The sequence below is a fragment of the Zeus faber genome (genome assembly GCF_960531495.2).
Source record: "Zeus faber genome assembly, chromosome: 20".
NCBI lineage: Eukaryota > Metazoa > Chordata > Actinopteri > Zeiformes > Zeidae > Zeus > Zeus faber.
This window is the reverse complement of record NC_137207.1, coordinates 25,139,571-25,162,316: the sequence shown is the minus strand read 5'-3', so window position 1 is coordinate 25,162,316 and position 22,746 is coordinate 25,139,571. Positions and strand designations below refer to the sequence as shown.

At 45.3% G+C, this 22,746-nt stretch overlaps 2 protein-coding genes across 2 annotated transcripts in view; both read left to right on the top strand.

Moving 5' to 3' along the window:
• rab11fip3 (RAB11 family interacting protein 3 (class II)) overlaps nt 1–2,193 on the top strand; it is a gene marked incomplete at its 5' end in the record, with an annotated part of 29,972 nt that extends 27,779 nt beyond the window's left edge. Inside the window, 2 exons of the mRNA XM_080021314.1 lie at nt 606–746; nt 1,920–2,193. Of these exons, the coding sequence (XP_079877440.1) occupies nt 606–746; nt 1,920–2,033 (255 nt within the window). The 3' untranslated portion in view covers nt 2,034–2,193. The remainder of the gene's footprint in view (nt 1–605; nt 747–1,919) is intronic.
• A 4,565-nt stretch (nt 2,194–6,758) lies between these two features.
• telo2 (TEL2, telomere maintenance 2, homolog) lies at nt 6,759–20,569 on the top strand. Its single transcript, XM_080021935.1, has 21 exons — nt 6,759–6,961; nt 8,633–8,997; nt 9,574–9,851; nt 10,328–10,396; nt 10,538–10,685; nt 10,786–10,888; nt 11,824–11,892; nt 12,131–12,272; nt 12,714–12,850; nt 13,284–13,363; nt 13,708–13,812; nt 14,086–14,174; nt 14,777–14,868; nt 16,045–16,161; nt 16,818–16,889; nt 17,022–17,180; nt 17,947–18,038; nt 18,123–18,222; nt 18,557–18,621; nt 18,974–19,089; nt 20,031–20,569. The coding sequence occupies exons 2-21, from the start codon at nt 8,654–8,656 to the stop codon at nt 20,159–20,161; spliced, it is 2,508 nt and encodes an 835-aa protein (XP_079878061.1). The 5' UTR covers nt 6,759–6,961; nt 8,633–8,653; the 3' UTR covers nt 20,162–20,569.
• The last annotated feature ends 2,177 nt before the right edge of the window (nt 20,570–22,746 follow it).

The window sequence follows — 22,746 nt, the reverse complement described above, 5'->3', positions numbered from 1 at the left end:
TTTTTATAAAAGTGGACTTCTCTGCAGACAATTTGCATTAAATGAAGCTCAACTGCCCGGAAATATTGAGAATAAATGAATAATAAATTATAATATATAAGTTGTATCATATAATTATAAAAAATGAATTAAAATAAAAATTGCCAAATTCATATATCGATTGAACTTGTACTGAAAGAGATTTCACTCCAAGCAGAAAGATTTACTCATTAAAATATTATACAATTACATAGCATCACAGCTATCTGATAACAGACACATTTTATTGTTTAAAAGTAGAAAAGTGGCAGAATGTCTGATCGCATGGAGAAAAATAAAATGTAAGAAGTGAAAAGTCTTTGTACACAATCCAGCAGTACACCGAGGGTAGAAACGAGACACGAGTCGAACCAAAACCAACCAAACTCCACGGAACGTTCCGCCGGATTCATTCAGTCCATCCTTGAACTGCTCATTTTCAAACGTGTCCTCGAGACCTTCCACGGCATCCGCGCCTCCCCCAACGGGGCTCCCGGAGCCCCGTCGTCACGGCCACTTCTGCCCGTGCCGCTTGCGTTTCCCCCCCCGATCGACCGGCCGTGGCCCTGCTGTTTGTGCGTTTCCAGGACAACCGCAGCCTGAAAGAGCAGAACGATGAGCTCAACGGACAGATCATCAACCTCAGCATCCAGGGAGCCAAGAGCCTCATGTCCGCCTCCTTCTCTGACTCCCTGGCCGCCGAGATCAACTCTGTGTCCCGAGGAGAGGTATGAGCAGGAAGTTATGTACCTTGTGATACATTATTATATACATTATGGTACCTTGTATACATTATGATACATTATATACATTATGACACATATACATTATATACACTATAAACATTCTGATCAACTATATAACATTCTATACATTATAACCATTATATACATTTCGATACATTATATCACATTCTATACATCATGATACATTATATACATACTAGTAATAAAACTAGACGTACTAGTTATAAAGCCAAACATACTAGTTATAAAGCTAGACGTACTAGTTAGAAAACTAGACATACTAGTTAGAAAACTAGACATACTCGTTTTTAACTATACTAGTTATGAAACTAGACGTACTAATTATTAAACTAGACATACTAGTTAGAAAACTAGACATTACTAGTTATAAAACTAGACATACTCGTGATAAAACTAGACATACTACTTAGAAAACTATACATACTAGTTTTTAACTATACTAGTTATGAAACTAGACGTACTAGTTATTAAACTGGACATAATAGTTATAAAACTAGACGTACTAGTTGTAAAACTAGACATACTAGTTGTAAAACTAGACATACTAGTTACAAAACTAGACATACTAGTTGTAAAACTAGACATACAAGTTATAAAACTAGACATACTACTTAGAAAACTATACATACTAGTTTTTAACTATACTAGTTATGAAACTAGACGTACTAGTTATTAAACTGGACATACTAGTTATAAAACTAGACGTACTAGTTGTAAAACTAGACATACTAGTTACAAAACTAGACATACTAGTTGTAAAACTAGACATACAAGTTATAAAACTAGACATACTAGTGAGAAAACTAGACATACTAGTTTTTAACTGTACTAGTTATAAAACTAGACATACTAGTGAGAAAACTAGACATACTAGTTTTTAACTGTACTAGTTATAAAACTAGACATACTAGTTATAAAATGATTTCATATCAACACACTGTTGTATTTGCTCTGTGGTGTTGGTTGTTTAGTGGAACAACCTCCATCATCTTGTCCATGTTAATGAACCATAACGACCGTGTGGCTGCACCATGTCACCTCCACCATGATGGAGCACCTCCACCCGATAGCTCCATCACTGCATGGGCTCCACTCTCACAGTTCTTCCTCTCCCTCCTTCTCCTCCTCCTCCAGCTGATGGAGGCCGTCCACAAGCAGGAGGAGATCAACTACCGTCTGCAGGACTACATCGATAAGATCATCGTGGCCATCATGGAGTGCAACCCCTCCATCCTGGAGGTGAAGTAGCTCCATCCTGGAGGTGAAGTAGCTCCATCCTGGAGGTGAAGTAGCTCCTCCTGGAGGCGGAGTAGCTCCTCCCGGAGGTGGAGTAGCGCCCCCTGGAGGTGGCAGCCACATGTACAGTACTACTGCAGGGGAGGGGGCCACGCCCTCTCAGCTGTTTCCTTTTCCTTTTGTTTTCCCTGAAAGAAGAAGAATGAAGATGATGAAGATGTCTTATGGTATTTTGGCACTGTGGCTCTGAAGAATAAGCTATTTTTTGGGGGGTTAAACATCCCTGAGAATGAGGTGTGTGTGTGTGTGTGTGTGTGTGTGTGTGTGTGTGTGTGTGTGTGTGTGTGTGTGTGTGTGTGTGTGTGTGTGTGTGTGTGTAACTTCCATCTCTTTGAGCGGATGATGATGACTGAGAATGTGAGCGCTAGGGGTCAAAGGTCACCCGCCACCCTCCCTTTTCCAGTGACAGTTTCTAAATATTTGGTTGAGATGTTGAAGGACAATGACGCCTGAAGAAGCTTAAACGTAAGAACCTTGAAAAGCGATCCCGAGTGTTCGCCGGCGTTTCCCCCCCGATGACGACCGCTCCGATCCGTTCGCTCTCACTGGGAAGAGTCTTAAACTGGGAACTTTAAACTGGGATTCTGAACGACTGCACCAGGCTGAGTGGCCATTTGAAGCCATATGAAGCGCTGGTCGGAGCAGGACCCCGACCCTCCCATCCGGCTCCTTGAAACCTGTTTGAAGCTGTCCGTGCTGGCCTAGCCCCCCCTGCTAGCCTAGCCCCCCTGCTGGCCTAGCCCCCCCTGCTAGCCTAGCCCCCCTGCTGGCCTAGCCCCCCTGCTGGCCTACCCCCCTGCTAGCCTAGCCCCTCCTGCTGGCCTACCCCCCCCCTGCTAGCCTAGCCCCCCTGCTGGCCTAGGCCCCCTGCTGGCCTACCCCCCCCCTGCTAGCCTAGCCCCCCTGCTGGCCTAGACCCCCTACTAGCCTGGCGTCCAGGTTTGCGGTGTGTCCGTGTTGGACGTCCTACCCCGTCATCCCGGTGAGGGACATTTCCAGGAGTGGGAGACGAGAAATGCCCTGAGGGGTCCGTGTGTGTGTGTGTGTGCGTGTGTGTGCGTGTGCGTGCGGTGATTTATCGTCCCTTTCTGTTGCTGAAAAGCTTTGAAAGTCTTCCGACGGTAAAGAAAAGGTTGAGTTTAGTTGGGTTGCTGGTGACTCTCGTCGTGGGTTCATCGTTTGCTGCGTTTCTGTTTGTTTTTGGCAATGAAACGGGATTTGGGGCTCGGGTCGGCTGGACTCCTCCCAAAAAAACAACTCCATTTCCCATGAACCCCTTTGTTCAGGGTTAGCGTCAGCGCTAACGCGCTAATATAAAAAGTAAACCTGGAAGTTAATGTGTGAGGAACAGCAGGAACGCACTCTGACAAACTGAAGATCAACCACGTTTTTACCCAAAACTCGACTTCTGAAAACATCACCAAAGCTCTGACGACAGCCAGGTGCATTCTGGGAAATGAAGTTTTTTTGGGGGGGGGGTTGGTCCCACTGTGTTCTCTGGCTGAGTGAAAGTGACAGGAAGCCCTGAGTCCAGGTCCCCGAGGAGCCTCAGAACGAAAATACAACAAAACAACACAACTTTTGGGACTGAAAAAGAAAATGGCCGACATGTCAATACATTTATGAAGGATGGGATTTACTTTGCACTCTTTTTTTCATTATTATTAATATTACGCCTGTGTTTGATTTGTCAACAAAGGGAGGAGGTGGTGGATGATTTAACTACAGGGTGGAGTTGATGGATGATTCAACTACAGGGTGGAGGTGATGGATGATTCAACTACGGGGGGATGTGATGGACAATTTAACTACCGGGTGGAGGTGACGGATGATTTAACTACAGGGTGAAGGTGATGGATGATTTAACTACAGGGTGGAGGTGATGGATGATTTAACTACAGGGGGCGGTGATAAATGATTTATATACGGTTGGAGGTGATGGACAATATAACTACAGGGTGGAGGTGATGGCTGATTTAACTACAGGGTGGAGGTGATGGATGATTTAACTACAGGGTGGAGTTGATGGATGATTTAACTATAGGGTGGAGTTTATGGATGATTTAACGACCAATCAGGGCGGCAGGAGGGACACCATGATCCCTGGTAACAGGGGGCGGTCATTCTGTAAAAGTTTGGGGTTTCGCCGCCGATCCGGACGCTCCTCCACCCGCTCCTCCACCCGCTGCATCATGGGTAAAAAAAAAAAAAGGCCTTGGATGTGAAGCACTCATACCTGTACAGTTTTCTATCGGCCTTGTAGATTTTAGGTATTTTTCTAGTCCAGAACAGGAGGTCGTTCCTCTCTCGTCTTGTAGCATGTAGCGTGTACAGGACCGCCGACCACCTATTTAGCACCGCTCCAACCGAGACGCCGCTCCAACCCTGTTTGGGTCGCGATGAAGTCTGTAAATATTTTCGGGGGCATTTTTTATTTATTTTTTCTTCTGTCGTTTTTGTTTTTGATTTTGGGGGAAAGGTGAATTATTTGAAGGGAAGAAAAAAAGATGAAATAGAAACAATTTCTATCACAGTTTAAAATCAAAGTACAATATGTTATGGGATTGCGTTGTCTGTTGTATACAAGTATGATTCTATTTTATCGAACCATCGACCACCGTCTTGTAACCACATTTTGGGGGGGAAAAATAGAACGCCGTAAAGTCCCCGAGGTGGGGGATTCTGATCGTGGATAACGACACCGTCGGCGCCCCCTCCCGCCGCCATCTGCCGCACACCCCCGCCCCCCCCCCCCCCCTGCCGCCGTCTGCCACACCCCCTCCCGCCACAGTCTGCCACGCCACGACGCGGTCGCTTCCCGGGCGGAGCCGTCCGCCTCCATCCATCACCAAGCCCTTTAGCAGAGGCGCTGATCCATGCGGCCAATCCTAGATCTCAGTGACCGTACCCAGCTCTGATCTTCTCAGCCCCATCCCGACTCACCCTCCCCCCCATAAAACCAAATTTTACGGCCGCGATGAAGCTGCCCCCCCCCATCACGGCAACATGAAGCTCCCGAAAAGAACCGCGACCCCATTCCGCCGCGGTGGCGAAACCCAGAACCTGTGGGGAACATCCCCCTTTCCGCACGGCTCCAATCTCTTAATGCACTTTAAACCAGCACGCCACGCCCCCCTCCTGCTCCCCCCGTCTCCCAAAACGACCAAAGCCTCGTGATCCGGTTCCACTTCCTCCGCATCGCACCAGCGCGGAGGCGGGAGAAGCAGCGCGGGACTACCGGGGCAGAGGAGTCTGCCCGGAGCGACGGAGCCGGGAGGGGGCGGCGCCGCTGACCTCTGACCTCTGACCGCCCTCCCTCCCAGCCGCCCTCACAAACACCCGGAAGCGTTGCACGTACGACCGGAGCGGATAGAACCTTCACTTCCTGTCCAGAGACGGAGTTCCCTGGAGGCACAAACCATCACGGCTCCAAGGAAATATATATAAATATAAATATTCGACAAAAAGAGAGAATAACGTAGGACTGAAGAAAACTCTTATTTTGAAAGATACATGTATAAATTATAACAGTATTGGTTACTGCTGTATATTATTTTTGAAGAAGCCCCCCCCCCCCCCCAGAGATGTAATCCTACTTGTTTTTGGGGAATCGTAGTTTCAATGTCATTGTTAAAAAAAAAAAAAAAAAAAAAGAAGGAAAGTCGATGAGAACAGTGAAAGTAAGATTAGAAAAATAAATGAAATAAAACCACTCCGTCTTCCTCGTGTTTGACACGCCCGTGCTCATGCGGGCGGAGGTGGATCCTCCTCCCTGCGTTGGGTGGCTGTGGGGACGGAGCGGCCGGGTCCTCAAATAGAAAATGTGTTTCGTGTTTGTTTTTTTTATCGTCCTCTGGCTCGAAGCCACACATTTCAATATATTTTAATATCAGGACAGAGAGCAAACTGACAGGGACACTCGATCTGTTCATACCCTTTCCTGCTCGGAATAATATTTAGTTATCAAGTACATCTTCACACCCAAGGAATTTGACTGGAATGTCGGTTAATAGATTTATAACATCAATGTGAATGATATATCTACACTTTTTGCGTTCAAATGTATAGAATTAATCACATTTACTGGAAATACGGGAGCAGATTACTCAATCAGTATTTATTGTCCCAATGCCAGAGACAGATTTGTGTACGCTGTAGGCTCTATGCACAGTATACGGACAGAAAATGAATGGGACCGTACGCAGGCACGCAACCACATTTTGTTCCTCTTGCTGCGGTAAATCCAAAGTCCAAAAAGCATAAACATTACGACGTTCTTAAACACACACATCTAAGTAAATCTAACTACTTCAAGTAGAGAGTTCAATAACAAAGTGTGCAATTACATCAAATCTTTAATCATACAATATAAATCACAATTACATATATTTTTTGAAAATATTGTGTTGGTTGAAATGTTGATAGGTGTTTATAAATACATTGTATTATAAATAATCATTGAACATTATTACTAACCAAACAAAAATGATAATAAAAATGATGATGATGATAATAATAATAATAATAATAATAATAATAATAATAACATTAAACTTGATGTTGGACTGAGCAACAACGTTAGGGACGCCCCTCGGAACGGACGGAACCTTTCTTCCGAATCAAGTCTCGGCCCGGACATATTTTGTTGCTGCACCAAAACGAACGGGACCACGACACTGCGCGAGCGAGCACCGTCCCTGATGGAGGAATGGCCTCAATGCGACATGGAGACGGGATGTGTTGAAGCTGTTGCGGGCGTGTGTGGTGTACACAGCGACACGGTTACTTTAACTTGTATGCATTCATACCTTTTATTGAAGACATAGCTGCAGCAAACAATGTATTCCCGTGGAGCGCAACGAGAGGCGGGACAATAACAGGTGAGTGACGGGGATCGCAGCTTTTCTTAAAGTTGGACCAAATGTGTTTTTAATGTAAATATACATTTTTAAAAGCAATGAGTTACTAGTTATTGTTTGTCCTTCAGTGGGGAAACATCGGTTTATGACACATGATTACACACAGATCACAGAAGGATCACAGTAGGACTTGTTGGTGTGAAACCAGGTATTTATTATCAAAACAATCACATAGGAACAGGCACACACACACACACACACACACACACACACACACACACTATATAAGTTGTTATTTATTAGTTCAGACCACATGATGGCACACAGGGTTGCCACGTCCTGGGAAACCTGTATTGTTGTGTTGTCGTTTTCCAGTCATTCCTTTTGTTCAGCGATATTCATTTTAGAATTAATATTTACATATACTGCCATATTTATCTATATGTTTGAAACCTGCTTCTCTTGGAACCCTCTATTGGAAACTTAACCATCTATAACCATATACCTAAAGTTAACCATCTATAACCATATACCTAAAGTTAACCATCTATAACATTATACCTAAAGTTAACCATCTATAACATTATACCTAAACTTAACCATCTATAACATTATACCTAAACTGAACCATCTATAACATTATACCTAAACTTAACCATCTATAACATTATACCTAAACTGAACCATCTATAACATTATACCTAAACTGAACCATCTATAACATTATACCTAAACTGAACCATCTATAACATTATACCTAAACTGAACCATCTCTAACATTATACCTAAACTTAACCATCTATAACCATATACCTAAACTGAACCATCTATAACATTATACCTAAACTGAACCATCTATAACATTATACCTAAACTGAACCATCTATAACATTATACCTAAACTTAACCATCTATAACATTATACCTAAACTTAACCATCTATAACATTATACCTAAACTTAATCATCTATAACCATATACCTAAACCTAACCATCTTTGACCTCATACCTAAACTTAACCATGTGTGACCTCATACATAAACTTAACAATCTATAACCTCATACCTAAACTTAATCATCTCTAACATTATACCTAAACGTAACTATCTCTAACCTCATACCTTGTTGGACATAAAGTAGTATTTGGGTGGAATAAACCTTTAAAATTATCATGGCGCTGTAGGGTCCTAGGACGGCAGTCCTGAAACTGCAGCTTCCTATGATGCAGGAACATATTGTTTTTTGCTGATTTCACTTTCTGAGGTCACAAATGGCGATGCCGAAGTCAGATAGAGGTCAGTGTAAGCTGTCCCATTCTAACAGGAGAAACTGCTGTAGGAGAGTCAGGGAGATGCTAAGTAAACATCTGTATACTCCTGGTTTCCCTTGAGAAGAGGCCAAATCGGCAGAAATAAGTGAAAATATGTCACAGTGTCTAATATGAAAACATGTTGGGGTCATGAAAAATGTCCTGGGAGTGTATTTTTTTAAGAGAGTTGGAACCCTGGATGGACCCTAAAATAGATGACGATATCACACTACTAAAAAAACAATAAATGTTAATATCAACTAAACGCATGTTTTGATGTACGGCTCCTTTCCTCCACGTTTGACATTTCGCTCATTGATTTGCACCTGATTCAGTTTTGTATCACAGTTGAACTCGTGTTTTTTATGTTGTTTATTTCAAAGCGGTTGAGTTGCGCTCCAGCCATGCAGTCCGTCGCCCCGGACGCTGAGGTCCGCCTGGCGGTGGCGCAGAGCCTCCGGACGCTCTCCGCATCCGCAGAAAACTCCGAAGTGATCCGCGCCCTTCGCACGCTCAACACCTACGTGGACGACGAGGAGGCGGCGAGTGGGGGCGGCGCGGCTCAGCGAGCCGAGTTCAGGACGTCCCACTACACGCGCACGCTGCAGGTCCTCATCAGTGAGATCAACGCCGACTGGCTGCAGGTGCTCAGCGCAGACCAGCGCACGGAATTATGGGACGGCCTGTTCCTCCGCGGCCCCCCGGAACAATCTCTGCTGGTCTTGATGGAAGGAATCGGGTCCCTCAGGTGGGTCCTGTCGGAATGTTCGAGTATTTTAGAACCTTCTTAAACAGACAGGAAGCTTGTAATATAGTCAGACGTTCTTCTATAATATGACACCAAAACAATTCTGGCAAACCATGCATCTCATCAGGGGTTTTGGGGTTTTATTGACCGTTTTGCACTCCTCTTGCTCTTTTGGCTTAATCCACACTAACATAGCAGACTAGGTGCAGGAAAATAAGTGACTAGAAACAGGAAGTTGTGTCGCTTCCTCCTGGAAACCTGCTGTCGCAACGTTACACTCTGAATGTACTGTGGTGATTGTAGCAAGTAGTTTTAAATAAAATGAAATGTGATGTTACTGTGTTAAAAAATACACGATACACATGTGACTATAATGTGAGTTATAGCTTATTAAATCGATTTTTGATGTTTATGTTCATCCAATAAGGAAGGCTCCTTTAAGTTCTGTGTGATCTTTAATGAACATAAAGATCCACAGTGAAACTTAGTAGACTGTATCTGGGGGGAAAAACCCAAATGTCCCCACCGCACACCGCCCGCTACTGTTACTGATGCCGGTTTGTCTCTACCCATCAGCCCCAGCGCCGGGCTGGACAGCCTGGTCCACATCCTGGAGACGTTCCTGCGGAGGGGTGGCCTGGCAGAGCTGCTGTGGTCGTACTGTCAGAGGGCCGGGCCCTGCGACTCCCCCCAGCTCTGGGAGACCCTGCTGGGCCGGCTGGTGGGCCTGCCGGACCTCACCGCCAACAGGCTGCACCCCAACACCCGGGAGCTCTTCCTGCCCCAGCGGTACTACCCCCTGCTGGCCCAGGAGATCCAGGTTGCCCTGGAGAGGACCTGCCAAGCCCTCCGAGGTGGGTGTGGGTGCTGCCCTGTTTCAACGACTGAAATGCCTCGTCTGTTGGTCATTTGTAACTACAATATATGGAGGGAAAATGTTAAAATCATTACAAAATACAAAATAATTGCAACGTTTTTGAATTTCTTCATGAAAACTCTTGCCTAAATAGTGTAACAATATATATATATATATATATTGTGCTCTGAACACATTTGTTTATTTGGATCGAGAACGGCTTCCTGTTGAAAATGAGATTCTGGCGCTCCATCGTTGTGTGGTCATTTAGGTGCAGTACATAGATCGATCCGTCGGTATTATATTCGTCCCCGTGGTGAAATGACAGTGTCCCAGCAGCTCACACCAGAACAAATAAGCAATAAAAATAGAAAATAGAAAAAAAATTGGTGATGTGCAAAAAACATAGGAATGAATTGAATCAAAGTTCCCTCACGAACAAGTGTTGCTGTGTTTGTGTCGACTGTTCTCCAGCCGACAGAGACTGTTCCTTGACCTTTGTGGCTCAGACGCTCGGAAAAGCTTGTATCCACGGACACAGTGGTGAGTTGGCCGAACTGCCCATCGAATGTGAGAAGTGTCCGGACGTCCTGTCTCCAAAAAACAAGGTTAAGACTGAAACATGTAACAAGTAACAGTGTAAAAAAAAAAAAGAGTGTCCGTGTCTCTCCGGTGGTTCTCCAGCGGTGGTGTTTGCGGTGCTGGCTCCTCGCCTGTCGCTCTGCACGTGCTCAGACATGGTGTGGCAGAGAGTCTGCTGGAAGCTGATGGAGAACGTTCCGGAGCGATGGCTGGAGGCCGTGCTCAGCGCCCTGGTGCAGGCCGTCAGCGGGTGAGGAAGAACATGTTGATGGGCAGGGCGGGGGGTGGGGGGGGGTCCAGGGGGCGTCACGGGCCTTCAACGCTGAAACATCCCGTTGTTTTCCTCCCAGACCTGAAGCGCTGTCGAGGATCGTGGGAAACCTGGTGTTGAGGAGCAAAAAGGCGGAGTTTGTCATGACTCACAAGCTGCTGCTGCTGCAATACAAATACGAGGTGAGAGGTCACACGCCTTGTCGCCTCCTCTTCCAGATTCGACAAGTGTATTTGTACAATTCATGTACTGCATCTACGCATAAAGTGGTGCACAAACTCGTATCAATATGGTTTTGGGCCTGAGCGTAGCACGGTTACAGTGGTCAATAAGGTGTTGAATTACATAATTGTTTTGCGAGGTAGGAAGGAGAGCTGCGTTGCCCTATGTATGGATTAGTGGGGATGGTAGCTCAGGAGGTAGAGCTGGTCGTCTAGTAATCCAAAGGTCGCTGGTTCGATCCCAGGCTCCTCCTGATAGCATGCTGTAGTGTCCTTGAGCAAGACACTTAACCCCTAATTGCTCCTGATGGCTGCGTCCGTCGGTGTTTGAATAATTGTAAGTCGCTTTGGATAAAAGCGTCTGCTAAATGACTAAATGTAAATGTAAATGTAAATGTAAATGTAAATGGATTCATCAAAATCTTTTGATAATCATGCTCATGATACTCTTTTAGTCCGATTTGGGTGCCTTGGCTTTGACAGAATATCATGTAATTGGTTCAGAAACTACCTCTCTGGTCGATCCCATCCATATGTGTTGATGGCTGTAGTTCTAATCCTCAGAGCTCACTTAGGAGGTTCCCCAGGGCTCCATGCTTGGTCCTCTCTTCTTTACATGTACATTAATGACATGGAGTCAGAAGCTACACCCCGCAGTGTTCGCTATTATACAGATAATGTTTGCACCATAGCCCTTCGTTCTCCAGGCTGTTAATAACTTGAAGTCAGACTTTCTTGTGTTTAAAAAAAACTAACAAAAAAAAACCTCTGACCAGACGAGATATATTGGTCATCAGACACAGAAACTGTTGACGCCACAAATCTGCAAATCCGCCTGTCGTGATGATTCCATTGAGAGTTGTTGTTTTGAAGGCGTGATGCGTGTTTCCCTGCAGACCGGAGTGTTGCGGACCCTTCTGGGGTACCTGGCGGGGGAGCGAGACAGAAGACCCCTCCTCATACAGGTGGGGCGCCCACCGCTACCTCCAAACTACTGTGGCTTCACCATACTTTTGTTTAGGTTTTTTGGGTGTATTTGCATGTATTTTGTTTATTTATTTTGTGTCTTTGTAAGTGGTCGGCAAGGCTTCAATGTAGGCAGAGTGGGTAACATCCTTGTCATTGAGTATTAGGTTATATACTATACAACACACATTTCCGTATTCTATTCATTATATTGGTTTGTGTGATGTTTTTTTCCAGGCCTTGCGCTCCCTGTGCCAGACCTGGTCCAACCCCAGCTCGGTGCGTCACACGCCCCTGGAGCAGCAGCTCTACGTCAGCAGGGCCTTGCTGCTTTGTGTGGGGCTGCTGGGGAGCGAGGAGCTGCAGGAGCTCCGGCCAGGTACTACACCCCTCCTCCACCACCACCAGCACCTCCTCCTCCTCCACCACCGCCACTTTGTTCTTCACCGCCGGTTCTAAGCTTTTGGTGTCACTTGTATGTTTGTGTGGAAAAATTCCATGAAACCAAATATTAATGTGATTGTGATTGTGAACACCCCCTAAAATTTGACATATTGTCCAAATACAACAAATCAATTTGGTAATATACAATAAATGCAAAATAAAACTGCAATATACAGTAAAGCTAAAATTGACCAATTAAAAAAACAAAACAATAAACAATAATAACACAACACATTACACCATATATAACAAGTACAGATAAATAGATGGATAGATACTTTATTCATCCCCGGAGGGAAATTGCAGAGTACAGGCAGGAGGAAAAAAAAGCTAATCATAGTAAAATATATATGATGGTCATATGAATCTCTGTCAGAGCTGCTGCAGTGCATGCTGGGAGGCCTGCAGAGCCACCTGGACAGCAACGTGGTGCGGCTGCGCAGGGTGGGCATGGTGGTGGGCGAGAGTCTCAGCTCCTGCATGGACCCCGGCTCCACCCGGCTCCAGTTCCAGGTGAGAACCAGGTGGAGGGGTTCGATCTCCAAGGTCAAACCGAGGCCTCCGTCCTATCAAAAAGCCTCGAGTCAGATGGTCACAGGAGGGAAGTTTGTTTCGAATGGACGTTTCCACACATAATGGTCAAAGAAAATACAGGAGAAATAAATTTGATTCGTGAGATGTGATTATGAGCTAAAAAATTCCTTTCAAAGTCCTTTCATTGTAAATATTTAATGGATAGTCCTGCATTATTTCTACATATGCAGAAGTTGTTTTAACCTTTTTAATTGCTATTAAATAAAAACATTGAATGTTATTCAGTACTGTGTGTGTGTGTGTGTGTGTGTGTGTGTGTGTGTGTGTGTGTGTGTGTGTGTGTGTGTGTGTGTGTGTGTGTGTGTGTGTGTGTGTGTGTGTGTGTGTGTGTGTGTGTGTGTGTGTCTCTCAGTATGAGAAGGATGAGGAGACTGAGGAGCTCAGGTCGCTGGTGTCTCCTGTGGTTGTGGAGGAACCAGAGTCCAGCTCCCAGTAAGAAGCATCTCCCTCCAAACTCCCATTTGAATTCAAACTCTGCGGCAGCCTCCATCTTGTTTTCCGTTTTCAACACCAGCTGCACACTATCTTCAGCTGGGCCCAGTTTGGGGGAAACAGAGACCAGGTCCACACTGGTTTAAGGCCCTGTCTGCTTCACTTTACTTTCATTTCCGACAAACTTCCACCATTACCACCATTTCATGTATGTGCCGTGGTCGGCCCAAATTTTGGACCAGAATGGAACTTTCCTGCTTCTATTATCAAGACATTTCACTTTAACGTCGTTTTAACTTTTGATTATTAAATGAGGTTGTTCCCTTCTTTCCCCCCATATGCAGAATAAATTCCCCCCACAGCAATGGAGCGTTGACTCCGCCCCCACAGGAAGTCCCGGACCCAGAACCACAGAGACCAGCAGGAGAAGCAGACTCTGAGCTGGACAGGTAACTGGGACCACAGACACATGGAGCTTCAGAGCTGGAGCTGAAACGCTCTGAAGCTGCCATGTGCAGGATACTTCCTCTGTGAATTCAATGTTTAAACAGTCAGTAGTGGATATTAATAGTATTATTCTTCTTATTATTATTATATTATTATTATTCTTTTTTTATTATTTTAATTTTTTGTTATTATTATTTTATTATATTATTATTATTATTGTTATTATTATTATATTTATATTATTTATTTTGTTATTATTATTAATCTTCTGCCAGCGATGATGAGCTCACTCCGTACGACATGTCTGGAGACGTGGAGCTGCACCAGGCGTTGCCCCCTCGCTACCTGAGAGACTGTCTGGAAGGTGCGCTCAACACCGCTCTGAGAACAGACTCCACGCCATCATTATCGTCACTGTGTGTTGCTGCCTTTGGCTTTTGTTGACCTTTTTGCAATCGTTTGGGAGCTTTTCATAATAATTATCACTGACATCCGCCTTGGTTCTCTGCTGTTGTTTATTCCAGGGGATCTGAACAGCTGATCTTTTCTCAAAGCAAAATGATTTAAATGTTTCTTCAGGATAAAATGTAAATGATCCCGTAAATACTCTCCCACACATTCTCATTTGCATGCAGCATAACAGATGGATGGATGGATGCTTGATTCATCCCTGGTGGGAATTTGCGCAGCAATTAACAAAACAGCAATAACATTTGCAAAAGAAGGAGAAATAAAATGTACAAGAAAGACGTTTGTGAATTGAATACGTATGCGAAACACGTCTATGAAATTGATATTTTAACATTTTTAGTTCTCGTTTATATAATGATGACATGTATATTTGTCGGTCAGGATGTCCAACAGGCTTTATATTTGGTTGTGTGTGTGTCTGTTTGTGTATGCCTGTGTGTGTGATAATGCACGATAGTTGTTAAATCAAACCTCCATCTTTTACCCTCCCCACAGCGCTGCAGAAGTCTGAGGACCCCACCAGGGTGGAGCTCAGTCTGAGGGCCGCCGCCGGCCTGGTGAGGGAGAACGTCTCCACAGCCAGAGAGGTCAGAAGCAGAACATGCAGAGTCCCTGCAGGTGGCACCGGGCTGCTGTCGGGATTTGCACATGAAAACAGGGATATGCGGATCCCTTCTAGATGTTTATGACCGTCCAAAATGTTGATGCACTGGACGTCACAGTAGTTTAGGGTGACTGTTTTTCCTAATAACCACTCAAAAAGCACCAGGGTAAATAGGAACGTGCTTGAAACCAGTATTGTGTCGTGTCCTTCGGGGTACTCCACCTTGAAGGACGGGCGGCCGTCAAGCTCCCTTGGCACAAATCAGTTTCGATCACCCTTAAGAGCCTGGATTCACGGGGAACGTATTATGAGGTGCTATTATGAGTGATTAGACCCGGCACATAGCCGGTCTTTCAAATCCACCCAAAGGTGTTCAGCGGGGTTAAGTCAGGCCACTGTAGTTGTTCCACACCAACGTCAGCAAGTCATTTCTTTGTACACTATGATTTGTGCACAGGCTATGCTGTAACAGGAAAAGGCAGAAGTACAGAATAACTTCCCTTTAACCTTTCCTTTCACTTCACCGACTTGTGTGTTGGCCTGCCAGATAGTGATGTATGATTGACAACTCCTGGAGAGTAACACTACAGTGATGTGTTGATTTGGAAAGCAAAGTTATTTACATATAATGTGAATGATAGTGGGCCCAGTGTAGACCCCTGTGGGACACCACAACATTTTTTTTTTCCCCCAGTTTGGTTTTGCACTGTTGGCAGCAACAGTTATTTTGGAGAGATACGCGTTGAAGTGCTTAGAAGCAGAATCATGAAAACAAATCCAAAGCACCTTATTTGTCAGAATGTTGTCATCATCTATGTTGCCCTAAAACAATAAAGCGTACGGCACAGTGTTTATCCAGAGAGTTAATGTCATGTGTTCATCGTGCTCCAACCTCATCTTTACCCTGACAACAGTGTCTACCTCCACAACACATTTTGGAATTAGTTTTTCTTTGTGTGTCGTTTTTTGGGTGAGAACTTGGATTTACCCAGTCATTAACAGTTAAAACTCAACCTTTTGATATGTTTTCGGTTTCTCTTCTGCCGTCGTCTTGAAAGAGGAACCTGTTTGTTGTTGTCGAAGCCTTTTTTAAAACCGAGCTTTTCCCAGATTCTTCTGGTCCGTGTCTGAGGTCCACGTGTCGCGCTGGTGGTTTCAGGTCAGCGTCCAGATGACCAAGATCCTGCTCCACATGGAGGACAGGTTCAGCGTCGCGGGATTCCTGGTTCTCAGACTCTCCGCCATGGTGTCGCTCGCCGTCACCGACTGCGTCCCCGTAAGAGCCGCCATCTTTGTCTGAACAGTGCTTTCCTGCTGCTCAGCGGGTTTCACCGCAAAAGTTGCCGCGCTCAGGCTCAAGTTTACCTCCAAATAATTCAGGGGCTTTATTTTAAAACAATAAAAATTATCATCCACGCACAACGCATTCAACGCATTTTTAATACCCCACAATACGTCTAGAACGTCACGCTTCGAATCTTTTTAAAGGGTTGTAGGGGATACTGCCGTTTTGTGCAAAATGATCTTTTTGTCCATCCTCCCCAGATTCAGAGGAAAAGGTCGGTGCCAGATTCTCCAACTAGCGTAGCTCCTCCCCGTGCGTCCTTATTACTCGTCATGAAGACGCACGACGCGTTGCTTCAATCACTCAGCTTTTGAGGTGCTGGAAGGTGTTTCAAAGGAGCTAGGCTGGTTGATCCCATCTGCAGCCATGTGTTAGGCTAATACAGTTAGCATGCAGCCCCTCTCATTCTCACACACACACACACACACACACACACACACCGGGATCAAACGGGCATCGATCTTCTCTTCTCGATCCGGGAACGATGGACTGCTGATTTCCCCCAAAAAAACAGAAAGGTAGCCGTCTTTTAAAACCGTTTGTTTCCCGATCAGAGATGAGATTCTTTGCTTGGTGTTTTCCGGCAGGTGACGCAGTATCTCACCACAGAGTTTTACTCTCTCAACTACAGTCTGCGACAGCGACTGGACATCCTGGAGGTAGGAAGAAAAATCAAAAAAAAAAAAAACAGCCATTTGTGGTGTTTTATTTATTTATCTTGACCGACTGTCACGATCAGAACATTTTAGGTGACGACTAACCGTCACGGTCGTTCCCTCTTCCTCCACCAGGTGCTGGCGGCGTCGGCCCAGGAGCTCTCTCAGCCGGTCACCGCCGCCAACCAAACGGCTGCGGTCGCTGAGCTGAGCTCGTATCCCGGAGACGACCCCGCCCACTGGAGACGGGTCGTGGAGCGGAGAATCCAGAGCAAGACCAGGATCATCAGCAAGGTGAGCGATGCACACGTACGCCTGTTCCTAGTGTGACCTGGCAGAACGCCTTACTGTGGAGGAACGCAGCGGGGGAGGGACAACCACCAACAACCAAAGCTGAGCAAAGAGCTGAAACTCACATTGTGGTCACGTGTCTCAGTGGTTTCATGTTGTGAGCAACAGTGTCAACAGTCACATTTTATTTAAAACTACTTGTAATCATTACAGTACAACCAGAGCATGACGTTGCTACAGCAGGTTGCCAGTAGGATGCAACGCAACTTCCTGTTTCTAATCTTGTACTTCCCGTTTGTAGTCTCTACCTTCCTGTTTGTAGTCTCTTACTCCCTGTTTCTATTCTCTTACTCCCAGTTTGTAGTCTCTAACTTCCTGTTTCTAATCTTTTACGTTGCTCCAAATGACACCAAAAGAGCTGACTTATGGAAGTGCAAAAGAGTCAATAAAACCTGATGAAATACAATCAATATTTTTCCTCGGGGTAAGAATGTCTGACTATGATGCAGGTTTCCTGTTTTCAAATAAGGAGCTTCATGTTTCTTAAACGTGAGCTATTGAACTGTACGGAAGTAAGAGGCTGCAGCAGAGTGCCGCGTTGCTCACCTGTAAAGTGTTGAGCAGGTTGTTGCTATGAAGCGTTTTTAGCGATGGAGCCAACATTTAAATCAAACCTGGGTCGGGAAAAGCTGACACAGAGTCAAACTGTGATTACATTTAAACTGTGATTAAAGACCTGACCTCCTGACCTCCTGACCCCCTCCTCTAGGGATCCAAACAACCTCCACCTCAGGCCACACCCAACAGGTTCGCCCCAGTCGCTGGCTACTTCTTCTTCCCGCTGCTCAGGAACTATGACAGGTGTGTGTGGGGGTGGGTGGGTGTCCATCCAATTGTTTACATAAATCTCTTTCCCATCACTGACGTGCTACACTTGTGTTCCAGGCCTCAGGTGACCTTTGACCTTCTGGGCAGTGACCACCTGGTCCTGGGGCGGCTGGTCCACACCATGGGCCTCCTCATGCATCTGGCCGTCAATGCACCGGTACGCGTCACGCTCCACAGCCTCATAACTAAAGTTTCAAGGGTTTCTGGGTAAACGTGAGTTGTACCTGATGACTGTGGAGTGTGTACGTCATGGAGGAAGCACGTGGGACTGGAAGCCTCGAGTTTGGGTTTGCGTCTGCCGCCATCTTGGCAGGAGGGAGGGGCAGTGGGGAGGAAGAGACACGCCCACCTTGCTCGAACGAGCGACCTGTCAATCAGGCCCAGGCCCCCCCCCACAATAACCGTCTTTAAGCCTCAATGTCCTCTTCATGGAACAGGAGTTTTGAAAATCAATCATCTGTTCTCTTCTCTTCCATCGCTGGTTCTCTCAGGTGTCCAGTCAGATGGGTCGAGCTCTGCTGGACTTTGTGTGGGCCCTGCGTTACCATGCCGACCAGTAAGCCACTGCCGAAGGCGACATTCCGGTCTATTTCTACATCCCATAATCACAGTAACGGCTCAAAGTGCGAGAGGACCTCTTTCACATGGAAACCAGTGGCATCCGAGTGTTAAACATTCCCCCAAAAACACCTTTCAGTGTTTCCTTGTTGCACACTCACACAAAGATGGGAAACGGAAAAATCCCAACGATCCCAACGCAATACAGTTATTATTCACACAGAAAAGACGGAAGGAAGGATCGAATGATCAGTTTATTATTATTATTATTATTCATTATTTTGTATTTTCAATAATAATAATAATAATAATAATAATGATAATAATAATAATATCTTTGTTTATGTCAGGGTGGTGAGGCGGGGCGTCCTGTTCTCTGTCTGCACCGTCTTTCTGAGCATGCCCAGTGAGAGCCTGATGGTGGAGCTCAGCGATCAGCTGCTGGAGACCAGAGCCTGGCTGGCAGGTGAGCACTACACCACCAACACCACCTGGCTGGCAGGTGAGCACTACACCACCTGGCTGGCAGGTGAGCACTACACCACCTGGCTGGCAGGTTAGCACTACAACACCTACACCACCTGGCTGGCAGGTGAGCACTACACCACTACACTGTCATGTAGCTGCTTCACTTCCACACGTTGTCATGACGACAGTACATAGAAACTTTCAGCGGTGTCTTTCCCTTGCGGTGCATTATGGGATACGCTCGTCAGCGCAGCGTTTGCATACTAAGGTTCCTCATCAGATGTACCGTGTCATCCTGGTACTTTTCAAACACATTTGATGTGTACTATGGCTGACATAGTCTGCAAATAAACAACATGGCGTACTAAGTAGTGTGCTAATATGACATTTTGGCCTCAGCGTTGTTCTTTTGGAGCTGAGGTATTGAATTCATCCAGTTGAATACAGTCTCAACTATTTCTCTTTGTGTCTGTGAAAATTCAGGATTTATCCGCTTGTTTTTGTTTTTTATTATCGCTTAAGAACTTGAAACCGGAGAGAATATTTGTCCAACTTGTATAAATATCCTCTTATTCAGGAACACAGGAATGTTGTTCATCTTAATTCACTGTCATAGAAGGCCTGAAGGTGCAGCTGTGTACACACGCACCCGCACGCACGCAAGCACACACTCTCTTCTGGGAACAGAGGGATCCAGGATTTCCTGCTCTCGGATCAGTGACGTGATTGGCTCATCATCAGTTTATTTTATTTTTTTAACTTTATGGAGCGCCTGATTCCATACGACGGGAAGCGTCCTCCGGTCTGGGGAAGAAATGATTGTTCCTATTAATACAAATGTTTATTGCCGGCGGCAGGAGGAACAGGTTTTTTTTATACGTGCTGTCCTCAGGCTGCAGCTCAGGTGATGACATGTTATCCCTTGTGTTGTCGTGTCAGACGTGGCCGACGGCGACGCCGACGCAGACTGCAGGAACCTGGCTGTGCAGAGTCTGCTGCTGCTGGACAAGAGCATCAAGAAGCAGCTGGAGCCTCAGGGAGTCGGCATGACGACGGCAGGTTCACACTGATCCCCGATCCCAGCGTCCGCCTGTAGGAGCCGTCTAATGGGAAGAAGAATCTGTATATATAGTTTTACAGTCACACACGGAGTAGACTTGTTTACTGCAAACACAAGGTGTGGGTGGTACAGACGTGGCCCTTCCTGTGGAGGTAAAACCTCCACGTCCCAGCAGGGGGCGGTGGAGGACACATCTGATCCGCTTGGTGGAGTAGAACGCGTTGTTGTACTTACTGCGCCGGAGGAAAAGGACAGAATAAATCAACTGACTCGCTCAGGGGGGAGAAAGGACGTTCTCAAAGGAGAAATAAATGTGTAAGCGAGGGATGTTTCTCCAGAGGCTCGTCAGTGATGCTGAACGGAGGTGTCCTTGTGTAATGGATAAACAAACACACAAACGTGAATAAAAACATGAGAGACATGAGATTTTTTTGAGGCTTCTCTCTGACAAGTTTCCTGTTGGTTTCTCGCTGTGGCGCCTCCTCGCTGCAGCACGCGGTACAGCGGGCGGAGCTTCGCGGCGTTGCGTTGACAACTTCCAGGCGAAACATCTCAGAAAGCAGCCTGGAGCTCCACGCGGCTGAGTTTGTGTTTTTACGTGGGGGTTTATTTCGGCCTTAACACATTAAAGTCTGTTTCGGTGACGCTCTCTCCCTTTTAGATCAGTAACTAGAGGACCATCATGTTTGCAGAGGTGGATACTTCCACCCATGTGCACTGATCCGCTTCCCGGGGTCGGCGCTCGTCGGCGAAATCCACCCGGTCGAATCCAAATCCCGGAGTGGAGTTTCTGAACTTTCTGAACCCTGACTCTCCGCCTCCCGGACGCTTGGGGGGGGGGCCTTTGAGGGGCCGCTCAGAAATCTGACCTTCGGGACCCCGCGTCCAAAATTGTCAGAATGTTGAAATATTACAGGAGCGAGGAAAAAAAAACTCGGGGCTGGTACTCAAGCGAGCTCATAAGACCTTTAATTTCCTTCAAGCGAGGGACGGGGTCAGATCATTTCCTGTGAGAGGAGACGGCCTGCGGGGGGGCGGCGCTGACGTCAGCAGCTGAGACACAGTCTGGCAGGTGTGGATGGATCTGGACCCCAAACCCACCCACCACATCCTGGAAGAGGTTGTGTGTGTGTGTGTGTGTGTGTGTGTGTGTGTGTGTGTGTGTGTGTGTGTGTGTGTGTGTGTGTGTGTGTGTGTGTGTGCGTGTGTGCGTGTGTGTGTGTGTTTTGGGTTTTTTTTGTCATTGGATCAACAACAAAAAAGCTTCAATTTGTGAAACCTATTTATTTTTAGTTAATGTCAATGTAGATTTTCACACGGATTTTTCTTTTTCAATTGACGAAAATGTTGGCTCCCATCCAACTCTCCAGTGATAAACGGTATACAATGTGAAAACAGACACTTGCAGCTGCATTCAGCTTAAGAATGAAACTCTAAACCCAAACAGAACATCCCATAATAAGGTCTTAAAATAAGAATTCCTGTGCCACGTCCTATTTCCTGTGCGGGAACTTCTCCCCAAATCTCTGCTCTCCACCGGCTGTTTATTCGGGAAATCCTGTGGACACACACGCACACGCATGCACACACACACACACACACACGCACAGGAATGACAGTGGAACGGGATAATATCTCCCTATGCATGAAACATGATCATTTAATTTCATTACAGATAATCTCTTAACTTTTTAAAAATAAATATCAAATAAGATGAAATACATTATTGTCGTACTAAGATGAAAATATGATCCAGTTTTTACGTCAGGTTTTGTTTCTTCTGTGTAATATACATTTTATAATGCACAGGTTACGTGTCCATTCATATTTAATTTGTGCAGTTGTTTAATTCATTTTGCCATGGATATATAATGTATTTAATATTTGGTCCTCCGTATGCCCAAATGCATAACTGCTCATGTGGGTTATATTTATCGTCTGTTAGTTGAAAACATATTTTTCCTTAATATATAACCAAGCCGAGGCAAACCAGGTCAAATTATTATTTGTTAAAGCTCTGGAGGTAAATTACGGAAGTTTCATTTAGGAGGACTTAAATGTATATTTAATACAACACAGACAATTAATTCTGTTATATAATTATAGAACCCAGAATCGCGATTGTGGCGCCGCCCGTTGCAGCCGCCTGCGTGAGCGCCTCGTGTCCATCACGCACATTTTAGTAGTTGTAGTATTTTTAGAGCTTATTGTGCGTAATCACCGGGTGTCATGACATTTCACTGCATATATGTATGACCATATGTATATGTATGTGACAAATAACCTCTTGAATCTTGAAGTACATTTATTTTTTGAATTGGTTATTCTGCAATATACAATTTATAAAAAATGGAGTCTAAATATATTTTTACATATCATACAGAACATAATGAAATCTGACTGAGAAGGTCTATAAATAAATATTAATTTGGGTATTGATTCACAAACATGTGGAATGCATGCAAACAAAATGTCTGCCTCGTGGAGCCTATATTATTCAACCCGGCCCTGGATATAACCACAGGATATCATCATCATCATCTTCCTCTTCTTCTTTGGGCTGCTCCTGTTAGGTGTTGCCACAGCGGATCATCT